General features: G+C 44.5%; 2 protein-coding genes across 23 annotated transcripts in view; one reads left to right on the top strand and one right to left on the bottom strand.

Annotated features, from left to right (window-relative positions):
* The window catches only part of LOC128895083 (glutamate-gated chloride channel alpha), a 116,307-nt gene that overhangs the window by 57,072 nt on the left and 35,088 nt on the right, over nucleotides 1-24,147 (top strand). For 11 of the 22 annotated variants that reach the window (XM_054157416.1, XM_054157407.1, XM_054157445.1 and 8 more), the window contains exons 3-4: nucleotides 12,421-12,591; nucleotides 15,563-15,651. In XM_054157416.1, the coding sequence (XP_054013391.1) occupies nucleotides 12,431-12,591; nucleotides 15,563-15,651 (250 nt within the window). In that variant the 5' untranslated portion in view covers nucleotides 12,421-12,430. Of the gene's footprint in view, nucleotides 1-12,420; nucleotides 12,592-15,562; nucleotides 15,814-23,739; nucleotides 23,896-24,147 lie in introns of all 22 variants that reach the window. The other 11 variants (XM_054157368.1, XM_054157356.1, XM_054157336.1 and 8 more) reach the window with 2 other exon arrangements.
* Nucleotides 1-24,147, bottom strand: part of LOC128892400 (transmembrane protease serine 9-like) — a 69,082-nt gene that overhangs the window by 42,456 nt on the left and 2,479 nt on the right. The gene's annotated exons all lie outside the window — the stretch shown is intronic.

The following is a 24,147-nucleotide window of genomic DNA, read 5'->3' as shown; positions in this document are numbered from 1 at the left end:
CGCTCTGATTGGTCGGGGTTTTCGCTTAATATCTCCTTAACGAAGCCCCATCCGACATTTTTGCAAAGGAAATTGTTGTTCAGAATCGCCTCAGCTACCCCCCATTTCCGGCTCCTTCCCGACTTTTGGGACACCCTGTATATATATATTATATATATTACTGTTCCGTTAAGTTAACGCCTCGAAAGAAGCGCTACCCATCGGTTTCACTCGTAATCCGCTATTCGATTCAAATTTCGTCCATTTCTAGTCCGCGTAGATAAGCGATCGGGACCGTAGGAGCGTTTTTGCGGCATCGCTCGGTCCGATGCCGTTCCGGAAGTAGCCTCAAAGATAACAGGGAACACAGAGAGCCCCCCGGCGTATCATTTCGATCGAAGTAAGGAAACGCAAAAAAATCAGTTCGCGAATCGCGTAATTTTATCGAGCACGAACGAGAAGCAGAAGGAGGTAAAGTATTTTCAAATCTCCTCGGGGAATTTGCGCCGTGGCTCGAGGAGACGCGTTATTTGCGCGCAGTCTCGTTAGAAAAGCAAAGAAACGCCTCTTGAAAAGGGGAAACCGTTTCTCGTTCGGCTCGTCTCTGGGCGCTATCCCTCATCGCTCCTTAATTACAGGAATTGAACGAAGAAAGCTTCCGTGGAAATTGCGTTACTCAAAATATTACGTGTCCGTCCCAGTTCGGGGCGACACGTTGCGAGAAGGGTGCGGGTGTGGGCGAGCGAATGGCGTCTCCGTGTCTGCTGTGCCAGATACCGTCTACCCGTTAATTTTCCGAAGGAACATCCTCTTCCGCGAATCCTTTCGCCAATCGAAACGAAACAACAGCTCGTCGAACGTTCACTCGGAATTATATTTAATTATCGATGCTCTGTCGTCGGACCTTTGCACACGGTACCATTTTCAATTCGGAATGCTTCTGTTGCTAACTGTCCAACAAAATGCTCAACCGTAAAATTATGTATATAAAATGAATGTAACGCATTGTAGCTGGTACAAGGTTTAATTAAGCAGCATCGCGAAAAATGACGAGAGAGAGAGAGAGAGCCGCGCGTGGCGCGCTGAAATAATCCGCTAAGAGATCACGAAACCGCGCAAAAACCCGACAGCTGGCGAACAAAGAAAACTCGCGGCTCGTATTCTTTCAATTCGCCTGCCATGTGAATCGAGCGAATCACGGAGTGTAACGCGCTAAACAAAGGATAGGCGTCGAGGGGTTTCACCGGCGCACGATAACGATAACAGCCTTGGCTACCGCTCGGGAAACAAGCTTATCGTTTAATCGCTAGAATCAAGAGGAAAAATGTCGGCTAATAATCGAATATCTCCGCGAAGGAAAGGAAAGAAACGACACGGGATGGAAGACCTTTCTCGTGAAAAGTAACTCTACTAATTTAAAAAGAAACGCGTACAACCGTTCGATTAATTAATTAATTAATTTCCCTGTCCTGTGATGCATCGAGCAAAAAAATACGCACGATTCAGGTACTCCGATCTAATCGTTGGCAGGAGAACCGGATAGGGGCTCCACATCCTCAATTATTTAACACGTTGGCCGGCATATATAATTGACGGAGTTTTTCGCTAAGGAACTTCAACAATTCATTTGAAAAACTAAGTGTTGACGAAATCAAATTGGGATAGAATTCGTAAACTTTTATGAGGATACAAAAATACGTAATACGACAAATGTTAGATTCTATAGTCTCTAATCGTTTTAGAATTAGAATCGTTTTAAAATTTCAGGCCTGCAGACATTGTCGGATGAATCGGTTTGGCAGCCAACGTGTTAAAGGTTAATTTTGCTTTCGCAAATGCAAGACCTGCGACAACGATGAAAAACCTCGACTACTGTTTAGGAAGCACGCTTATCGCGCAATCCTGAGAATTGGAAGGAAAACTTGCAGATAATGATCGAGTATCTTCGACGAGAGACAGGAAGGAGAGAGTGGTAGAATTCTTCCGGCAAAGGATTCCTCCACGGTGGATCGTCCAGCCAAGAAAAGGAAGCGTCGGGCCACGATAGGTATCCTGCAAAGGATAAGGGTGAGAGGAAGGGATGAGGCGAGAGAGGGAGAGGGAGTGCACCGTGGAAAGGAGCCGCGGACTCAGAATGGGACAGGCTAAGCCACGTGACATACTCTATAGCGTTTCGTGCCGCAACGCCCCGTATTGATCGAACGAACATCAGCTGTACGGTTGGTGGTAGAGTTTACTCGTACCTACCCGCCTGCTGGTCTGACTAGCACTGGCCACGACCACTGTCACGACCAACTATCGCTATCTTCGCTCTAGCGTTCGCGTCCCCCCTTAAATCGTCCATCGTTAAACCCTTTGACTACGAAAGGCGCGTTATACCTTGCCGTGAAAGCGAACGTTTCCGTGATCGTCAACCCTCGCGCGTAATCCTATACCTTCTCTAAAGTAATCCGTGAACGTGAATCGACGTGCTTTGCTTACCCTGCTAACCGTTCAAACGGTACGGAACCGCTTGGTATAGAAAATTTGTACCAGAGGAAATTTCATAATTTATTTAGGAAAAATCATCGAAGGAACAAACTCTTCAAAGATAGCTCCTCACCCTCGATTCATCCACGATCGTAATTAACTCGAAATCGATGCATCTGTTACCTTGTAAATATGGCTTCTAACATTTTGCCTTTTAACATTTTTCTATACGTATGTACAGTTAGAATTGCCATCGAGTCTTAAAATTTCGAGCGACATAAAACACTAAACGAAAGGCCAACAATAGTTTATAACATGCTCGCGAAGCTAGACTGTTTTTGAATTTATGCTGATATTGCCGTCAATATCAATCTACGTAGTTGCGATCGTCGATGAGGTGTTTAGAATTTCGCGTGGTTCCGATCCTCAGCAGCTGTCCTTGTCGTAAACTTGGAAAAACCCATGAATGGCAGTGGCATTCCGCAAGACACCAGGTAACCAGCCACCCTTGCCACCAGGACCGTTGGTGAAGGCGTACCTACGAGGGTGGTGTGGGACTCCGAGTACCCTGATCGGGCCTTGTTTCTAAACCAAGTACCAATCAGGGTGCATTTTGAAAATGTAGGAGTGACAAGTGAAAGTAGGAGAGATACACCGAGGTATCTTCAATTGTCACCCCAAAAAAGAAGAGCAGATTCTCACGCCGATTCAACTAACTTGTAGAAACTAAAATTGTTGAACACTCATTACAGTTCTGCTACCTCAATAGTTTCATTAATTCGGTTGTCATTAACGTTCACATCCGAAGTGAGCATACCAGAAAGACGTTCTTTCAAATACAACCAGCTATGTCGCTCACGCCGTAACAGCATCGTTGTTAAAATTGTATAGATGTAGAGCTCCGTGTCGTCGACCCTTTACGCATACAACGGCGTTACGTCAGCGGCAACCTTCCGAAACCGTACCGTGCGAATCGCGGAAAATAAGTATCAGCTGGTCCCGAATGCGTGCACATCGGAGCGTTGTGCATCGACTCCCCCACCGTTATTATCGTTAAAAGACACGTTCTATGACCGCACAATTTACGCGATTTCGCGGTGTGGTGACTTTCGTAAAGCGCTACAACGGCACGATTTATCGAGCATTTCCCGCGAGAAATAAGCCGTCGGAACGGGAACCACCGAGGCATCGGTGTATCTATAGCGAGAAAAGTGATTAACCCTTTCGCCGCGTCGACGATTTTTGTTGGAAATTCCTTGGGGGCGTGTCGCTCGAAACTATTTTATTCGTTGAGGAAGAAATGGATAGCGTATCGTTCCTCAGCGAGGATTTAATAAGTTCAGGTAAAATGGATTTGTTAGTATTGTCCTTTTGCAAATTAATGTTTATTCGAAACACAAAATGTTGTATTAATGAAAGAATACAACCGGTTATAGCAACGTAACGTAACGTAATGTAACGTAATAATTTTGAAAAGCGAAAAAGAAACGTCGTAGAGGAATAAGAAAAATGGTAGATAGAATCATAAGGGGGAAAATAGGTTTAGGACTACGAATTTAATGAAACTTTGAGAACGTTTTATGCATATATTCAAGTAAATATTGTAATTTTTTGGAAGTATTTCTTCGGAAAATATGGAAAATATCAGCTGCCACCTGAAAACGTAGTTGTTTTCCGTACATTCTGGAGGGCACAGTTTTCATCTGAAATCAATAGGGATTTAAATTTACTTTAGACATGTCTTTCTAAACTTTTCGATGGATGGATCCCGATACAAGTCATATGTCACTTGTAAGTAGTACTCGTATCATTAGTACCAAGATGATGTACTGTATTACTCGTTTCTGTTTACGGATTTAGAGTGAATTTAAAGTCTGTATCGAGATCCTTCTATCTAGGCCATAGTTAAGTGTACCCGTACTCGCTTAATATTCAAAACCGATTTTCTCGAGAACGATACCTCAAATGAAAAAATTGTATCCCTCATTTACGATTTGTTTTTTCATGTAGAATCACCTCCTTCCCGGTTGTACCACCGATGCTGAGATACCCTGTATAAAACGTTCTCAAAGTTTCATTAAATTATATACATTCCTTTCTTGCTGAAAAAAAAAAAATTCATGCAAATCACTAAAAAAATCTATTTCTCCTTTGAAGCATACAGTCTGTCTCAGTAAATGTCATTGCGTATTTCAACAGTTAGTGTACAGCACCGAGTGATTAATTTTCGAGGACGGATATATACGTTCTACGTAGCCAAAGGGTTACCGAGCAACGTCCTGTAGGTAAACCAAAGAATATCGTTGTTGTCAGGAGCGTAGCAGCTGCTTCGTTCTTAAACGAATTGCCGCACCGGTAACGCGATTATCGCGAGGCTTTTCCGATGGAGATTACTCTCTAAGCTGCGACTATCGGTCGGGAATTAATTCGATTTCCCCCGATTACGAGGAGAATTGAAAATCGCGATCAATCTCGTCGATAGGACCCGCGGATCAAAATAACGAATTATATTCAAACGCGACAGGAAATTTTTAAACGAAACCTCCTTGTTGAAAACGAGCCCAAACCTTATTTGGATCAGCTTCGACGACGACCGATTTTTCTAGTATCGTGTAATTAACAGTGGTTCATTTCCATCGGAAAACCTCGTAAATTCATCCGATAATACCGTCGTTAAGGTATCGCGAAAGATCAAAATTTTCATTTTCATTTCGACGCTTAACCTCGGCTCGCGACAAAAAAATATCGACTCCGAGAGCGAGTCGTTAGTCGGCGTTCCGTCGAGGGATTATCGCAATTGGCTTCGCAGCCCGATAAGTCTAAATTGGCCAATGTCGAGAGCGACAGGATGCACATGACTTCATCGTGTATATTCAAACGGCGCGTTTATCGCGCGGTAAAACTGAAAATCGTGCTTTCCGATCCACGCGGACGAAACGGCGAAGCTTCCGATGGCAGCGGAATTCAATGAAATGATCTGGCACGAATTCAATGGGCCGGAGCGCAGCGTGGAACGATATTTGGGTTGAACCAGAATTCGTCAAACCGTCCCGATATACATAGTGTCCAGTGAATTACGAATACGTGAAAATATCGGTTTGCACGAGTTGCAGCTCGGCTACCATCGATCCTGTTTGTTGTGATTTCTAGGGTCGTAGACATCAACTATTCATCGCTCGTGAAATATTACTTTGCTTTTGTTGAAGCGTCCTACTTTTTGTCATCGGTCTGATTTTTTCCAGCGTAACCTATCCTACGTTATTTACAAGAATTTGAAATCGCGGTATCGGGAAGGAAATTGTTCTCCTCGTTGGAGGTATCGTTATCCTTTACCGTATCTCGCTACCGAGTTCTGCATTCGGCTGTTTCACGTGGTCGTTTCGCCGTGGCCCGAGTACGCGCTTTCTCCGCGAGTCGAGATTTCATCTTCCCGTCGATGAAAAGAATTTCTCGTTCGGTCTCTGGAGAACGGGGAGGAACCGTTGAATAAATGAATTTTTTCCTCTTCAACTCCTGTTTGCGCGTTCCGCTTTTTCCTGGCGTCCGTGTTTCCTCATCCCTGCTCGCTGGTCCATCCTAATTAAGCGTGGAAGTTTCACAGTCGTTACTTGGAATTAATTCCGTACGCTGCCGCGCGTCGACGAAGATAGAAACGTCCGTATCGATTGGTCGGAGACGCGCAACTGGTTGATTTCTGATGGCTGCGCGAATCCGTCTGGCACGATTTAAGCTTGTCGGGGAGCATACGCGCGCCACTTTTGCGAACGCCTCGGGCTGGCTTCAAGAGGCTCGATCCATGGGAGGGAAACCGGCTAGGCTTGGTAAACGAAAGCAGCCTCGAACGCCTCGACGTTAACTCGCGCCGACGTGCGTTGGTTCGTCTTTAGGCGCTGCCTCGGGTTAGAGTGCCTTCCCTGGAAACTCGATTCGAATTATTCGCGGTCGGAACACTTGGATGCAGCTCCGTGCTCTCGACCGACCAAATGATTCGTTTCGTTGAAGGTGAGTGTTACGGCGTGAGCAAAATAACTGAGTCGTATTTGAAAGAATGTCTTTCTGATATGTTCACTTCGGATGTGAACGTTAACGACAACCGAATTAATCGAAGTAGCAGAACTGGAATGAGTGTTGGTTCGTGAGAATCTGGTCTTCTCTTTTGGAGTGACAATTGAAGATACCTCGGTGTATCTCTCGTACTTTCATTTGTTGGCAAAATTTTTGAAGCCATTTGCGAAGTAACAGTGAAGTCCCATCTATGTGATGCTCGTGCTCGAGCAATAAATTGTCCGTGCTCGCCGGATTTTGTTCGAAAACACGTTCCTACTAGCGAGCAAAAGAAATAACTTTTCAATTATGCAATCAGATTTTGCATACAATTGCGTTAAAAATACTCCGATTTACGCGACGTGAGATATCATTTTGATCGTTGAAGCATCAGGAATCAATTGAAGTTACTTCCGCAAAGTTCCGATAAAAATCGTCGAGGTTGATATTTGCAATTCTTTGTGACATCCCCTTGTCGTACCGCCGGTTGCGATGACGGTGCGTGGCCTTTTTCGGGATTCCGTGCTCGTTCAGGTGTTCGTGGCTCGTTGTGCTAGCTCGCCTGGCTCCATCTGCGACCCTTCCGCGCGAGGAGTTGACACTTTCAAGTGGACGTTGCTCGTGCTCGCCGCCCGAACTTGCATACATGGGACCTCTCCTTTCTAGAAAGAAGCAACGTCTATCGTGTTCTCCGCAGAAGCGATTCTTTATCGAAGCTTATAGTTTCAGCATGTTCTCTCGTCGTACTGTTAAGGTATTAAAGTTTCGACGGCTCCTCGAAGATGAACGATTTCGAGTTAATCCTCCGGAAGTTCTTCTTCCGCGGTCGTTATTAATATAAAATCGGAACTTCTTAACTCGGTCGGTTCTCCGTTTTCTAAAGCGCTTCTCCCTCGCGGCTCGTTTTATCCGTGTCTTGGCCAGCCAATTAAGACTGTTCTTAAATTTACCGGCTACGAAACTCAGTTAGCTGCAACTGCACCCGGTGATCGTTTAATTCCAGCCTCTTATATGCGGAAACTCTGGAGCGCAATCGCGGCGCGAGGTTTCCAGACGGAAGGTTCGCAACAGTTCGGAGCATCCGTGCCACGCAGAAATTAGTTTGTACCGTTATCGTCTCCGTACGTGGAATGAGACCCGCGCGGGAGTCCGATGGGATCTCTGGGAACCGGCACGAATGGATCGCGTTCGAACCCCCGAGGAACAAAGCGATAAGCGTGCAGGATGAAATTTCAAACTTCGAGACGCGCGGTACGTACGTACAGTCGTTTACGCCGTAAACGGAAACTTATTCGCTGTCTCGCCGTTGCATCGACAACCGTAACACCGATACGCCTTCGTCCCGGCAATAAATATTTTTTCTTACACAATATTTGCTTACGTTAGGAACAACCGTCGAGACGAACGAAACCACCGAACGTCGTCGCGTTTAAACGTTGATACTTGTACAGACTTAGCTATATTGGATCAGAAGCCGCAGAGCTGGTAGACAGTAATTGTCAATTTGACGTGGGCAAAGACTAGTTTCTGGTTTCCTCGATTGCAGAGCTCCCGCGTAGTTCGTAAAGCCGATTATTTACCGATTAAACAGTCGTAATTGCAAACGGAACGATGCACCTATTTGTATCTCGATATACGTCAAGTCGCAAATAGAGTTACCGACATTCGCTACGCTAGTTTTGCGAGTTATTTATCGCAAGAAAACGATAGTCTTCCTTTAGTATCCTTTAATCGAACTTTAAAGGACAAGGTTGTAAAGTTTTCAACGATTCCGTTTCTACTTTAAAACCGGTCGGAAATGCACTTTGCGACGAAGTCAATTTTCGTCAAAACACGCTAGAAGTCTGCCTTTAGGCGAGCCTCGACATCAATATTGAAAATCTCATTACCGGTTCGCGCGGTATTGATGGAATTTGCATAAATTGTGGCGGTGGCCGTCGAAAGAAGCGGAAACCGTCGTGTCGGCGGATTTTCTCGTGAAAAAGACGATCCCGGTCGATCGAGACGAACTTTGAACGACCAACGATGGAACTCGCGTTTCAACTTTTGTCGGAGTTCTTCAATCAGCGAACCGGGAACCGGGATTTAAACTAGCGAGGAAAATTTTCAATGGATTCGACGAACGAGAGGAGACAGTGGTCCGGGCATTCTCGAAGATATCCGATACCCGCCAGCGCGGCACGAACGACTTTGCGCTCCAATCGTGTTGGATGCGAGTGCTTTGATGTGTCGTCAAACATGGAAGCTCGACAAACATTCGAACGTGCGAGTTTCCGAGCCCTGGCACGAGCGTGCGAGTAGTCGTCTCGAAGAGGACGTCGACGAAACAGATGGAAGTACGTTTTCAGCGCAGTCTAAGGGTCTTACGATCTAAACGATAGGAGGAGCCGTGGTTGGAGATCAAATAAAGGAGGATATTAGTCACGAGGTCGAGTGTCTTTGTATCGCAATTTCGGTAAACCTCCGAGACAAAGGTCGGGCAAAAAGGCCGTAAAAGGACCTCCGGAATGTAGCCATAATATCCGAGCTTTGAAACTCCCGAGTTTCTTGTCCCTCCGTCCTATTCGTACATTCTCACCGGAAAGACTCGTCTGGTCTGGATGCAGGGTCGCTCGGACACACCTACACGAATCGAGGGGTCGTAGATCAAAAGTGTATCCGCGGGTCTTTGAAGGGTAACCTTTCACCGTTTTGTTAACACGTTAGGGGCGTCTGTATACCGGCCGAATATTTTCAGTCATTTGTGTCAGTCTTTTCGAGCGAAGGAGAGGGAGGAACGCGTGAACCGACGTTGCGAAAATTTATCGCTATTTTATCTTCGTCTCTCAAAGAAAATAGTAGGTAGAAAATTTGACGTTGACGTATATGTTCTCAATTTTTTGAAGACATTATGGAAGTCTATTATAGCGGACGAGGGAAAAGTTGAAGGGAGACCTAATGTTGGGATCGAGCTCTCGTATGCATGACGATTTTACGAGACAGTCGGCGACAAGCGTACCCGAAGTCTCGTCGTTTGATTAAGCGTTTTCGCCATTTCCACTGTTAGACTTCGAGGTCAGAGCGCTCATGTTCGAAACTCGAAGTTCGGCCCGGGGGGCAGTCGTTGGAACTTGCGAGCCGCCTAATTACTTATCAAAGGGTAGACGAGGATAAACGACCGACGCCTGAAGTAGACTAGGGCTTTTGAAATGTTTCGCGTCGCAGACATCCTGGCGCGGGGGATTAAAACAAACTCCTTCCAGCTTCGAGACACACTACGACAAGATTAAGCTAAGAATATCGAGTTACCGGTTAGCGATCTTCAACGCTGGAAGATGAATTCCTTCTACATTCTACCTCGGTACCGAAATCCTGCGAATTACAAAGGTTATACACTCCGCCACAGAATTGGAGGATATTGTTGGATTTTTATTATTTTATTTTATTTACTACCCGCTTCGTTCTTAACACTTTATCTACCGGGCTACTTAGAGACAGTCTTGTAGCGAGTGATTGTTGAAATGAGTGCGAAATGCGTGCCGAATGAATGTGAACGAATGAGATCGAGCGACAGGTGACAAGCACGAATGATCGGCTAATGTACAGAGTGATAGGTGTGAGAATGCGTGTGTTTGAGGATACGTGTACAGGGCGCCGGAAAGGAACGAGTCAGATGGATTGTTCGAGTCGAAAAATAAACATCTTCGAAAGTAGTTCCGACGGTCTTTAATTTAAAAAGAACTTTCTACAGTATCATATGCCAATCTAGGCTGACAATAATTCTTCCATACTGTTACTGGGTACATCGAAAGCCAAGTCTGTTTCCAAACACTGAACATTGTAAGTAGACAACCATCGATACAGTAAATAAATTGAAAAAGCTAATGTTGGATTATCAATACCCTTCACGAAGAATGAACTTATTGTTCGTTGTCAAAAATTGAATCGGCGTTCTCCGAAGCGTTTCACTTCTACGTATCGCCGTCGATACTTTGTTTTAAGGGTCAAACTGTGGCGACACGAAACCTAAACACTCGGGAGATATGAGAGGACCCTGATTTCCTTCTGGTGTCGAAGTTTAGTCAGTCGAGCATGAGATCTCTTAATGAAAAGAACCTTCCTGCCGTCGTGTGAAATAAAGTCTATTTCTTTTAATATATAAAGCGTATTAATTATTTCGGGCTCCCATATCCAATAGCTAAATATTGGAATTAAAAAGCCTATAAACAGGCTCCCGGTAAACAAAGTGTTGAGTAAAATATGCATTTTGCAACATTTCTTTAACAAACAATACGTTCGTGTATCATTTCTTCTATCCACTACGCAGAGAGGAGGAATTAAAACGACAAGTCTGATTAACGACGATATAATCTACTTCCTACAGACCCGCACAGGAGATTGTACCATCATTAGCCAGACAAGGTGGCCAGTCTCGTACAGGAAACGTTTCCAAAGGAATTACTAGTCGAGCTGTTACGTTTTCGTTCGCAAGCTTGTTCTCTCTCGGTATTATTCGAGACTTTCGCGACCAAAGAAACGCCGCGTTATGTTGAGTTTCGTTGATGTAGGTTGGCTGGCGCGCGCGAAACCGCCAACCAAATTCCGTTCGCCAGCCGTGTCGTTGTCCGAACAGGTGCGGATTAAATTTCCTTGGTCGATACTTGATTAAGCAGGTTTACCTTACACACCAGAAAGCCGAATTTCGCCAAATGCCGAGGAACTCGTGGACCGTGCTCCTCTCTTCGAGTATTTACACGTACCGCAAAGCTGGGTCTTGACAAGCTGCGACAAAACGACAAGGGAACGATACTTGCTTGAAATTAGCCGGTCGAATTTACAGTTTTAATCTAAAATTCTAAACTATTCGCCATTCAGGCATCGGGATCCCGGCTCTTAGAAGTCTAATTTTCCAAATTAAATTTGAAGAAAATAACAATGTATTAGGTGGACTGGAAAGTAGCGTCGTTTCTGCGATACTCGATACTTGTTTATCATTGATCAGCTCGTTAATTTTGATCGATTTAGCATTGAAGATTTGCGCACTGGGAATCAGCTGTTGATAGCAAGGGTGATTACATAATCGATTAAAAGCAGAAACTTATTAAGAATGTATTTGTTTGAATTTAACGTGGAAGAAATGACGTTACTTTTCGGTCCCTCTAATATTTATTATTTGAACAATTTTGACAGCTGACATTTATTCTTTTTAATTCGGTTCAAGACAACATTATTCAATGGTAACATACGTACAGCCAAATGTTAAAAACAAATCAATCGCAAGCGTACAATTCGATTTAAAAGTTCGGTATCGAATTTGAAACTTAGGGCGCTAAGGGTTAAAATCAAATTTTTATTTGCAGATATTATTATCATGTTAATAATGACTTGTAACCAATTTTTTTTGATTAATATTTCTTTCTAAGTACTACTGTTGCAAAATAAATAGTATCGCAAAATTGTTTAGAAAAAAAAAAGATATTAAATACTGAAGGAAGGTGAAAAATATACTCTTAGGAAGTACACATAAATAATATTTATTCTGATTCTATTTTTTTTAGAATGCTTTTTAGAAATGTATCGATAACATGTATTCTAGGGGATCGAATTACAATGTTAATACGTGGTTCGACACTCTCGAAGACAGTCGAAATGAACGCGACTTTAAAACGAACGTCGATAAAACGTGACTCGGTTCCTGCGTCGGATGGTTAAATAAATAACGCGACAGATTTCGAAGAAGTTTGCATAAAATATTTTTATTTCTCTTTTTTAACGTTTTTTCCTTTCTTTTGTCACGCGAACGCGGATGGAAAGCATCGCGACGCGCGCGTCCCCGTTAATATCGAGCCGCCATCTCCCCTGCTAATTTCTGGCTGCGCTCCTGTCTGACGACATCCGTTTCGATGACACACGGAATACTAATAATGGAAAACGTGCTTTCTGTTTCAGATGACATAGAATGGGTTGGGTGGCGCTAGGGCGGTGTGCGGGTGGTGGCGGCCGCCTCTCGTCCGTCCTCTCGCTGTCTCTCACCTCCCTCGCAAGCTCCCTCATCCTCACCATCCTCTGTATCCTCACACTTGCCCTCACTCTTGTCACCCTCGTGCGTGCCGAGGACATGTACGTATTATCGTATACGACAATCACCAGTTTCAACGACCAACTTTTCTCTCTTACCTTCTCGATTCGCGACTTCGCGAACGCTCGAACGATAAGGATATATCGGAGCGTTTACGTGCTCCGTCGGTTTCGCGAAGAATCGGCCGCGATCCGCGATCGATTTTCCAGCGAAGGGAACCGTATCGAGAAGCGAAGAATCAGCCGCGACACGCTAGCGTAGTCAAATTTTCTTGCTTGTGATAGGACCGAGGGAGCGACATTATAGCGAGGACGGTAGAAGACCTTACTCGATACTCTATTAAAACCGGTCACGAGTTAAATTCCTTTTGCATGGAATAGAGAGGAATCGCCCTTAATGTCGTCTCGTTTTACGTTCAAAGGCTCTTATATACTTGTTCTACGTTTAATATTGCGCAAACTTGTCTCGTTATTAACTGGGACGCCGGTCGACGGAAGGGACTTTGCTCGTTTCGGATGTCCATTACGATCCTTCCATCGTGGCACGGTAATGGCGCCAGACTTCCCGTAACTTGGACGACGGCTTTAACTACGTATACTTGCGCTCTATTGTACGGTTAAGTAACGGATCGTTCCAATTTAATTCCGCCGCAAAAATCACGAATATTTAATTACGTTTGCCTCGAGAATCGAGAGGCTGAAATTTATCGTTTAAATTTGTCAAAAAGATAATTCCTGCGGCTTCCGCGCGACCGCATCGTCGATAACGATGACGCTGACGGGGAAGTTCATCGAGCCACATTTATCACGACGTCGGCAGCCACGGCAACCTCGGGATTATTAAACGAAACGACGAAAATTGAACGGGAATCGATGTATTAACCGAGGCCTTCGCTCGGCCGACGTCCCGCACGTTCAACTGCATCACGTTTGTACACGTTTAGCCCGAGTAGACAAGTTTGGATAACCTAGTGATCGTGATCTAGCCACGATCGAAGCAACAGACGTTAAATAGCGATTTACAGAATAATTCAGCGACGCTCGAAGGTAGAAGCTGTTCCATATAGTGCGTTTAGAGAGCTGTGTACATTCTCCAGATAATCCGTAGATCGTTTGATTTGTTCACGTTTAATATATTATGGTCGTTACAGTTGCAAACCTTGGGTAATCGCGCGTTGCGATTAGCGACGATGAGTGGTAGAACGAGCCGTAGAAAACGAGTTACGAAGGACGTTTCAGCGTCGCAGTTAGTTTCTTCAGAAGTCGAATTACACAACCGATATCTCGATGCGACCTTGAACCAGACCTATCGTGACCTAACTTAGTCCATACCTATCCTGATGTATCGGTGTGTCGTTTGACCCTCGACGAAGCTACGCCGATGAAACGTCCAAGTATCTCATCCAAAAGACACGTTCTTGGGCGCGTTTCTCACGATTCGTTTCGCACTTATTACAGCTAATCGTAACGTTCGATTGCTACGATCCAAAGATCTCTAAAATCACTTATCCTATTGATCGAATTACAAACCTCTTAATAAACGCATGCCTTCGGTGTGGGTTGCACCGTCGAGTGGCGTTCAAGGAGCAACCGAACTTGGAACACCTCGAAGGTCGATCTCGAAGCAATTCGCGTTTTTCCCCCGATACCGATCGTGGCATTATACGTTGATCGTATCGTTTCGTTTTGTTTACACTACGGAGACCCGTTATAACCGGGAGAAGGCTACGAAAACATGCCGCTATCTGTACACAGTGCGCGTAGAATGTATTCGTACATCGATCAATTTCTCCTAAAAATTTGTGTGAAATTGTATTTTCTTAACTTCTTCTTTTATAATCAATGATATTTTACAATCAATGATATTCTCGGAAGTCTCTAAGGATAGATATAGTCCAAACAACATTTACTAGTTAATGGAATTTGTGAAATTGATAGAAAAATGCGAAAAGTGGGTAAAAGTATAGAAGCAATAAGTATTTGTACGATTCTTATGACGAACCATTTAGAGTAGAGTTTGTAACGTAAACACATTAGTTTATCGCTTCGTACGAATTAGAAAACATCAAATTTCCAGTAGAGTACTTTTAAAAAAGGCTCTAATAGAGGAATTGAAGGAGATCCCACTTTGAATAACTAATAATTTAAAAGGAAAAAAATTGATAAAAACAACAGGAAATCCCACGAAGGAGGTATTATATACTTGTAAATTAATGTAAATTTCTTTCTTTTTAACGAAGTTTTAAAAATTAAACGGTTGTGCGAATACTTATTGCTTCAACATTTCTATCGATTAATTGTTTTTTTTTCTTGTTAATTTCGCAACTTATATAAATAGGTATCTTTCTTGTTTTTATTTTTTTTTTTTTGTAATGTATTTCTGTTCTAGAGATTTCCGAGAATATGTAGAATGTCATTGTTTATAAAAAATGAGTTAAGAAATCACAATTTTACATAGTTTTTTTGGAAATTGCTCGGTGTACGAATGCTTTCAACATCCACTGTAAATCGCAAACGACAATCACGGTAATCTCGTGGCATTTAATCGAAGCTCTTCGTTGCTCGAGACCTGCTCCTGGGTCTCTTTTGCCTCGAAGTCTCCTTCGCCTCTTTCACCGTGATTACGGAACGAGCAACTACGCCATTCCCTTGTCGCGACAAAAGAAACGGTGATAGCGATACAATTTTAGCGATCGTTCGGAAGCATTTTTTTTCGCTCAAGTTTGGATTCGTTTGAAAACGATTTACGTTTACAACCTCGTCGGTTCTAAATCTTCCTATTGGGACAAGAAACATCCCCCGTGGCTTTGCGTGGTAGAATCACTTCCCTCGTTTCTCTGTCATGGGAATATAATTCGACGACCTTCGGGGGTCCCCAAAGAGGGAACCAGAGCCCGCGCGAAATGAAGGATAAAAAAAAGAAAGAAAGATGGGAGAATTGGTCGCGGAGTCGGAAGAATATCGCTGACGATCCGCTGGGTTCCGGGGCTAGCTACAATGCATTGTGTTGCAGCTTCGAGGAGGGCAAGTCGGACAAGGAGATCCTGGACAACCTGCTGCTGTCGACGCGTTACGACAAGCGGCTTCTGCCCCCGGTCCAAGGTACACTGAGGCCCCCGCCCCACACCCGCCAAGACGACTACACCCCTGACTACCTCGTACCCAATCACCCCGACCATCCAGAGCACCTCGAACATCACCGGCACCGCTACCACCACACAGCACCACACAACCACAGCTCACTGCTCACCCCTCGTCAAAAGGGTACTCTATATAGAAATCGACCCGATCACGCTAAACCAGCACGAGAACGAAAACGAGAGCGAGCGGGCGAATGAGAGAGAACCGCTCGATTCTCTTCCATCGCTCCAGAGTCCGAAGACGGAGGCACCGAGCCTGTTCAACTCGTTCCTAGCCAACGCGATCTATCAGGAGCAAGGCCGGAGCTCTTGGAAGGAACGCTAGTTTTCGAAAGCACCAGCGATCGCGTCGATACCGTGATTAAAAATAATCCCGATCGTACACGGCGCAATCGATCACTTTCAAACCACTCTGAAACTAATTGAAAGTACATATTAGGTTGTCCCGAATGTTTCTTTCGCGAGTTGCACATCAATTATTTGATGTGGTCGTGTTTCTATAAATAGACAATCTAATTCCATAGATATTCATGTTGTAACGGAGCAAAATGAATCGTGCACGATTCAGTAATGTAACAGAAAACATAAAATATTGTGCATGTATCAAGGTCGATTCAGATCTATACGACACGGACCGTCAACGACACGACAAAACATTAAAACGCGCGTTTTAATGGAACTATTCACACTTAACAGACACCGACTTGAGCGTTCCGTCAACGGGAATAGTATGAATAGTTTCATTCGAGTTTTAATGTTTCGTCGTGTCGGTGCCGGAACGTGACGGTCTGTGTCGTATTGTCTGAATCGACCTTTACTTATTAATAAAGGGAAAGAAACTTTTGAGACAACCTAATAGTTTGTTTCACCTACTCGTTCAGTAGAGCGCAAACGGTTTGCAACACTAATTTCAAATCGGTTGTGCCGTGTGGAATAGACCTAAAAAAAAAACAAAAAAAAAAAAAGTAGGCATCATTCACGATATCCACTAACCAGTGAGAAATCTCCGAGATCGATGAGAGCTCTAGATCTTCCTCTTGAAACTAAAAGTCCTCTTGCTCGCCGCAGTCCAGTTGAACAGGCCTGCCTCAGACCGTCACTGCGAGCCCGTGTATGCTTCTTCGCGTGTGTACATGTTCGAGTGTTTGTCTTGGAGATGGGCATCATTCTTATTCCCAGATTTTCATATTTTAAACATAGCATACAAAATTCGATCCTCGTTGCAAACGAAACAGAAGGAACCTTCGTGCAGTTAATACTTTGAGAAACAAAGATTCGAAGCAACGAAAAGTTGAATCGAGAAAGGAGAATAGAGCGAAATGTTTTACAAAAAAAGGAAAAAAAAAAAAACAAATGAATATTAAACCGACGTTGGCCTCGGCCATTTTTCGAGTAAAATTTTGCCCATCTCTGGTTTGCCTGCTATAACGAGAGAATGTGGCCTTAATTGCGGAGAACGAGAGCCGTAAAAAGATATGGCGAAGGAGCTAAAAGTATCTCCGAGATGGAGGCTCGTAAATGCCGAGAAAAATGTCGACGCCTTGCAGCAGACGCGAGACGCGCTTCGAGTCGCTTCGAGTAGGTCGACGATAAATACTTTGTCCGTTCAAGGCCATTTCCCCGATGGCAGACATCGGAAACTGCCAGTTTCGCGATATCGGTAGAAGCTTCGGCTTTTTTCAGATACCAAGGTCGTGGTGTTGGGACTCGCAGGTAAGTGGTACCGTCACGCAACCGTCGTCAGTCTTCGGACTGTCAACCAGATCTATTTGCCTTTCCTTTTCACTTTTGTATTTCGTTTCGTTAGCTAGATGCTCTTTTAGTTACTTTTCTACAGAGATCTCTGTTCTCTCATTGGCTTCAAAGCCTACCTTCGCCACCCCTCCCACCCCCAATTGGCCTTGAACGGGCGAAACATTTGGTACCGTCCTTCCACGATCGAAGCACTGTCTATCCATCGAAATCAGCGATGGGGAAAATCGTAATCGTAGTCAATACGAATACGATTGTAATCGCATCTCTCCGAGCTGTGATTACGAATAGGACCGTATTTTTAAAGGTTTACAGCCATAAAAATTCTTCACATCAGATTCGTGTTCCTCGCATTAAAAAACTTAGAGAACCATGCTTTTGTCGAAATAAATTTTTTTTCAGAAAAGTTACCCTCTCTAGGCTCTGTTCTATGGGCACGAATTTTAATCGAAAATTTTTCATTTTTGATTTCGACGAATAGTATGGTTTTCTAAGTTCCTTGGTGCGAAGAACACGAATCTGAAGTCGGTTTTCGGGTAAAGAATTTCTATGGCTGTAAACCTGTAAAAATTACGGTCGTAATCGCAGAAAAATTTGCGATTACGATTCTAATCGTATTCGTGATCGCAACTCGAAAACATTCGATTACTAATCGTATTCGTATCCGCGATTACGATTTTGCCCGTCAATGAGTGAAATCCGAAGCGATTCGACCTTCTGCGCGCCTCGATGATCAGGCAAATCTAACAAAGTTATTCTTTTCAATTGTTTTTAATCGAGAAACGAGAGAAAGGAAGAGGAGTGGATGAAGGAGAGCGAAAGCGTAGAGTGCGAGACGAAGGAAAATATGAATGGAAGCGAAGAGGCTAAGGAACTGAACAGAAGAAATGCGAGAGAGTGAGAAGGAACGGAGAAAATAAAAGTTGTTCGATAGCGAAGCGACTGGTTGGCCGAATCGGGAGATCCGTCTGACCATTGCCGTCCTCTATCACTAGCTCCGAGCCACTCTCCGCCGAGAGCTGTTTACCTCGTCGGTACTCGCTCGGAAATTCAATTTCATGACGGTAATAAATTTGCAGTTTCCCGGCTAGAGCCAAGCAGAATTCTTCGCGAGGTCCAAGTTCCCTCGGTCGGAGGGAACTTTTCCTGGCATTTACATCGCGACATGAACGGACCAACACACCTTTAAAAATTCATTATCGCCGGAAAGTTTGACTTTACGCCCGGATAAAAAGAATTCTTCCCAGTTCCACGGGCCGAGGTCGATTTATTTTCCGTTGCTGTCGATCGCCTTAATCTCTTCGATTACGATTTATACCGGCGTTACCCCGGCTCCACGTGCAAACAATTCGCGGAACGTGATAATTTCGATTCGGGCTAACGAGCTTTCTAATTACGTCGTGTAAATTGAAACGCTTCTGGAACGAGGATTAATATTATAACTCGCGATCGGTGCAGTCCGAGCGAAACGAACGAGAAGAAAAGGTCAAACAGCGCATTGGGCGTGAATTATAATTATTGTAAAGCGAGCCGTGAACCGAATCTTTGACGACGAAATAAAAAAAAAAAAAAAAAAAAAGTCGAAAGTAATCGATCCCCTTGACGTCTAGTGGCTGGTGACGTCACGGAAGCGTTCGCGTTCAGCTTTATAGAAATTCGTGAAACGTATCGTCGAGGGCACGCGGCCTGGATTAATTCGTATGTAAATTCGCTTGGCTCGTGGCGATTGGTCATCGATCTAATAAACGACGGAACGTTCCTCTTGTTTCGCGAAACAGCCGTGTCGGTACAGGAAACACGAACGTTGTACGCGATTCATGTAATTATAATGCTCGTCCTGTTTGCGAACGAACGCGATAAACGGTTGGCAGATCTCTCGAATGGACGTTTCTCCTCGAATGTTTCCGAAAGGATTCGGTAGTAATTTCGCTTCTTTTATCGTCGGAAAAATGTTAATATCGGCTCATTTTTTTCTTCGAATAACGAGGGTACACCTGTGCTTAGGTCAGCCACGACACGCTCTATTTATCGTGACGCATTTCGACGATTATCGAAACGGACGACGGGTCTGGACGATGTATTCGTCGGGGTCGTGGAATAAATTTGAATTCTTCGGAAACGCGAGGAGGACCTTCGTTCGACGGGAAAATTCGCGATTAACATCGCGTTCCGTGTACACTTTGCTTCGCTCGATTCGTTCGCGTAACGGTAATATTTATAGGCGGTTAGAAGCGGGTCGAGGACAGAATTTTCTTTTTCTACGCGGGTCGTGAGACGCTCGGACGGAATTGTGACGCGAAAAGCACGATAAAAGGCCGTGTCGCCTTTTCCAGCCGTTGGCTTTCTACGTCGAACCAGGTATCGCCCCTTGTCGACTTAATCTCGCTTCGCGATCGACCACCGACGCTTTTGTGCCGTGTTATCCTATGGACCATTGGCTTCCAAACTTTTTATAAGACCAGGAGGGGACAAAATCTTATGTTTATTTCAACTTGGTTTATTTCAGAGCTCTTCTATCGATTTAAATTGTTCGAATGATATATTAGAAGCGATACCACAGGGAGTAGACCCCACTTTTGGGGGATCGTGCGATTACTCGATTCCCAGGAGACCAGTCGAACATCTCGAGCGACTTGCACGCTCCTCAATTAGGTATTGTTCCCCCAGAATCGCGGAACGTCTTCGACGTAAAGAAAGTCAGACGGTTCTCCCAATATTGGCCACTCACGCTCTCTGGAAATTTCCTCGAGTTTGAACGAGCTTTGCAAAGAGAGAGGGATGCTTCTATCGAGCTCGTCGAGCTCGTTGGCATCGATACGTGTTTGCGATGTCGCGATAAACAGCCAGCTAGTAGCTTGCAGCTATCGCGCGTAGAAATACTCGTTCGAAGTAAGTAATTAGTAGCAGCTTCGCGGTACGCCTCGTTTCCGTTTCGAGCGCTCTTCGCCCTCTTCTCAGACGTCCTTTGAACGAATTTTTGACAGAAATCGAGCGGGGACCGTTCGAGAACCTCGCCCCGAAGAATTCAGAAACGCGAGCGCGCTTTCCTTCGCTCGGTGGATCGATGGGTTTCTTTCTGCATTATATATGTATATGTATATATATATATGTATATCGGTGTTCGTAATACTTTATCGGGGCAAGCATTGCTTTGAAAACCTCGAGAAGCATATTTACCAAACGAGAAAACTTCAGTTACGCCTTCCGCCGTAATCTCGCGTTGCGTACGATTTCATTAACACGTTCATCGTCATGTCACTCATATATGGGTGACAGTGTTTTTCACTCGAGAACTAGAGAGATTAATTCTGAAAGTTAGACGTCACAAGAGATGAATCTGAATGAAGTTCTTGAATTTTGATGTGATTACAAAACTAAATACTACGATAAATGTTTCATTACCTAGACTCCGATAGTCTAAATAATATTTAATCTTAGCAGAAATTTTCAAGAATATTCGTTTGGCAGTGAACGTGTTAACGACATTCGTGGTATTATTGTAAAGACGTGTAGTTGTTTCTGATAGTTTCTTGTTGCAATTTCTTGTTGCAATCCTAAAGCGATAAGATAGATCAAGATAAGGTACCATAAGTGGCGTGATTTCTACATCTTTTCCTTAATTCATCGAATACCGTTCGCTCCGAGTGCCTATCGGGCAAACAACGTTTCGCTCTTTCATAGAAACTGGCGGGCATAAAAAGTACGGTTTTTACCCGTTTGTATCGTTGGGAACGGGAAAGTTGCCACGACCCCCTCGAGCACCGGCGTCGTTTGTACAGCCACCGAATGTAAAGAAAGCGAGCTTTCGCGGAGCGCGAGTTAAAAGGAGGACGGGTGACGAGCCTCGAGAGCTGGAAAAAACAATCGCGTGTATCGCTTCTACGACCAAAGAGACGTTGATTGCTTGTTTCGCGCGCGAAACCTACGCTTTGCCGTCTTTTCGGCCGGCAAAATTACTCCAAAAAGCGAAATTGTCGTCGACAGTCGGAAAACAGATCCGAGTAATATTTTGTTCGTGCAATGGATAACGAATGAAACCAACGCGTAGCAATTTATTAGCGAGCTTTTATCCGAACGAACGATTACGTTTCTCGCGTTCGTGAAATATTCAACTCCATGATTCAAATTCTAATCTACATATATTTATCGCGCAACGAGCCAAGAGATATTTATCTCTCGCTCGTTCGTTCGTTGTTTTTATCCAGATGAAAATCGTGCCCGTCTCTTTCGCGAAGCAGGAAGACCGGGAGCGAGAAAGATCGTCGAGCGCGGAACGTAGTCGTTGAGTCGCGAGAAGCATTAACGAACTCGAGACGAACGAAGGTGGATAACGATCTCCCGCGTCCTACGGAGCGAAATATCGAAGCACGGAGGGTGAAGAGAAGCATCGCGTCACGAACGAACTCGAAGGAACGAGAGACACTGCATGGAAACTGCATTATTCAGGGTTCATTCTTCCGGCGTGCAGCTTCCAGATTCTTTTTCAAAGTAACCCTGATCTTCTACGAGGCTTTCTGACATTTTCCACGTTTTTCCCGTTCTACTTCGCCATTTCTAATTCGATATCGGATACCTCGGAGCGGGTGAATTCGGAGCTCGACGTGTCCTCGAGTTCCGGAGTCATCTTCGAGGAAAAGACGTTCTGTTTGTACAAGGTATTCAACTACAGGTGGGCAATCCGTCAGGGGTGCGCTCAAAGAGAATTAACCCTTTGCACTCGAGAGGTGACTCTCAGTCACCATTAGGTTTCACGCAGCAAATCTATCTAGCAATATTGTTTCTTTAGGTTCAATTTCTTTGGAACTCGAAATTTCAAAAAAAAAAAAAAAATAATAAATAAATAAATAAATAAATAAATATACATGTCGAATTGAGTAACCTCCTCCTTTTCTAAGTCGGTTAACAAAATAATTGTCGGTGCGGTAAAGGTGACCTTATTCTCAAATCTAGATAGTTTAGAATTCATGGCAATATAGTGCTAAGAAACATCTCGTATTGCTGGCAGATACCAGAAAAAAATCCCTCGAGTGCAAAGGATTAAACAACGATGGAAAACTCGACGTGGTTTCCGTATAACTTTTGTCCGCAGATTCGGCTCGCGAGGGATTGTCCACTCGTAATCAAACACCCTGTACATATTCGCGAACGATTTCGCAAAGGACCCGCGAAATGGGTCGCGAGCGAGCGCTTTAATTGGAAATCTATCGGCGGGTCCTTATCGTTACGCCAGGACTAACCATCGCGTGTTTGTCCAGCAAAATCAACATCGAAAATACTCTATCTTGACCCCGTCGAATTCTTCCCCATCGACTCGACGACGCTCTCGAGAGCTCTACGACGAGAAAAACGTACGACCCGAGGCTTGTCGATATCGCGAATCTCATCCAGGAAGACGAGGCTCGTAGAAGCGCCGAGTTTGGGTTCGGCTCGCGAGGAACTCGCTAGAGGACGCGAAGCTGAGCGAAACGAGAAGAATGATGAGACGTGGGCAAGAGTTGTTTGGTTTGCACAGAAAATCTACACACTGACAATGAGACTCTAACGAATATATTTACAACCCCCCACTTTCCTCTCGCCCATACTCTTCGCTGATTTCTATTGGAGTTACGAATTCCCGGTAAATGTCATCCGACGAGATCGCAAGGGAAGGCCAAAGTCCTGACAAGCACAACGATAAGTACACCGAAAGAATTTAACAGAATATCAAGTGTCGGAATGTCGTTGGCGAGAAACACACAAGTAGTTGTCGTTGCTGTTTTATCGTAGACTCTGTTCCATTCTGGCCGGGGTGCGACATAAATACTTGTCGCGGCTTCCAGGGATGAATCTATTCATTAACACTGCACTTCCGCGCACTTGCATCGATGGAGATTTATTCGATAAACGATCTTCTTACCGTCCCTCTGTATTTCGCTCGAGCAAAGTAAAACTCGCTCGTTGATGTTCCTAACGAACGCGTCTAGTCGCTCGTAGATGTTACACGATTCGTCCGCATCGTCTTCCATTGGTATACTCTTCCGAAGCTTTAAAAATCGTAGAAACGTTGCATCCGATACACTCGACGGAATCTCCATCGATGCACTCACGGCGCATTCTTCCCCGAAAGACGCGACGATCGTTTCGTTTACACCCTGAAAACGGTTGACAAGCCATTTTGAAAGACGAGGTATACACGTAGATCGCGAACGTAGGATCGAACAAGATTTTTAATCCGTTAGCGAGATCGTTAAACAACAAAAATAAAAAACAACAACAAAAAAATGGATGAGACGTGGGCAAGGGTTGTTGGGTGTTACAGATGCGGATTTCTGCTGCGGAATGCGATGGCCTGGTGACGCCACCAGCCTGTCGAACCGGTCGTCGACCTCCTCTAACGACCCCAAGAACCAGTACAAGAACCAGAACAATAACCACTACACGTCGCACCAACACCTTCACCGCACCCACCTTCGCGGTCCGTTCTTCTGTTTTTACATCTCTCGTAACCTCGTCTAGAGAAATAATTAAGGCTATCACGATTTTCATACGGTACGACCCATTCAGTTGCTGCGGTTTCTCGTCTGTGTCGCGACTCGTTACCGTTTTCGTTCGCTCGTTCGCTCGCTCGCTCGCTCGCTCGCTACTCGTCCGTTACTCGTGAGCGTTCGCCACTCGATTATCAGAGCCGAGGTAAGTGCACCCAATTTCGACGCTGAACCAGTCATCG

The sequence above is a fragment of the Hylaeus anthracinus genome, unplaced genomic scaffold (assembly GCF_026225885.1).
Source record: "Hylaeus anthracinus isolate JK02 unplaced genomic scaffold, UHH_iyHylAnth1.0_haploid 0, whole genome shotgun sequence".
Lineage (NCBI taxonomy): Eukaryota > Metazoa > Arthropoda > Insecta > Hymenoptera > Colletidae > Hylaeus > Hylaeus anthracinus.
This window is presented reverse-complemented; position numbering and strand designations above follow the sequence as displayed.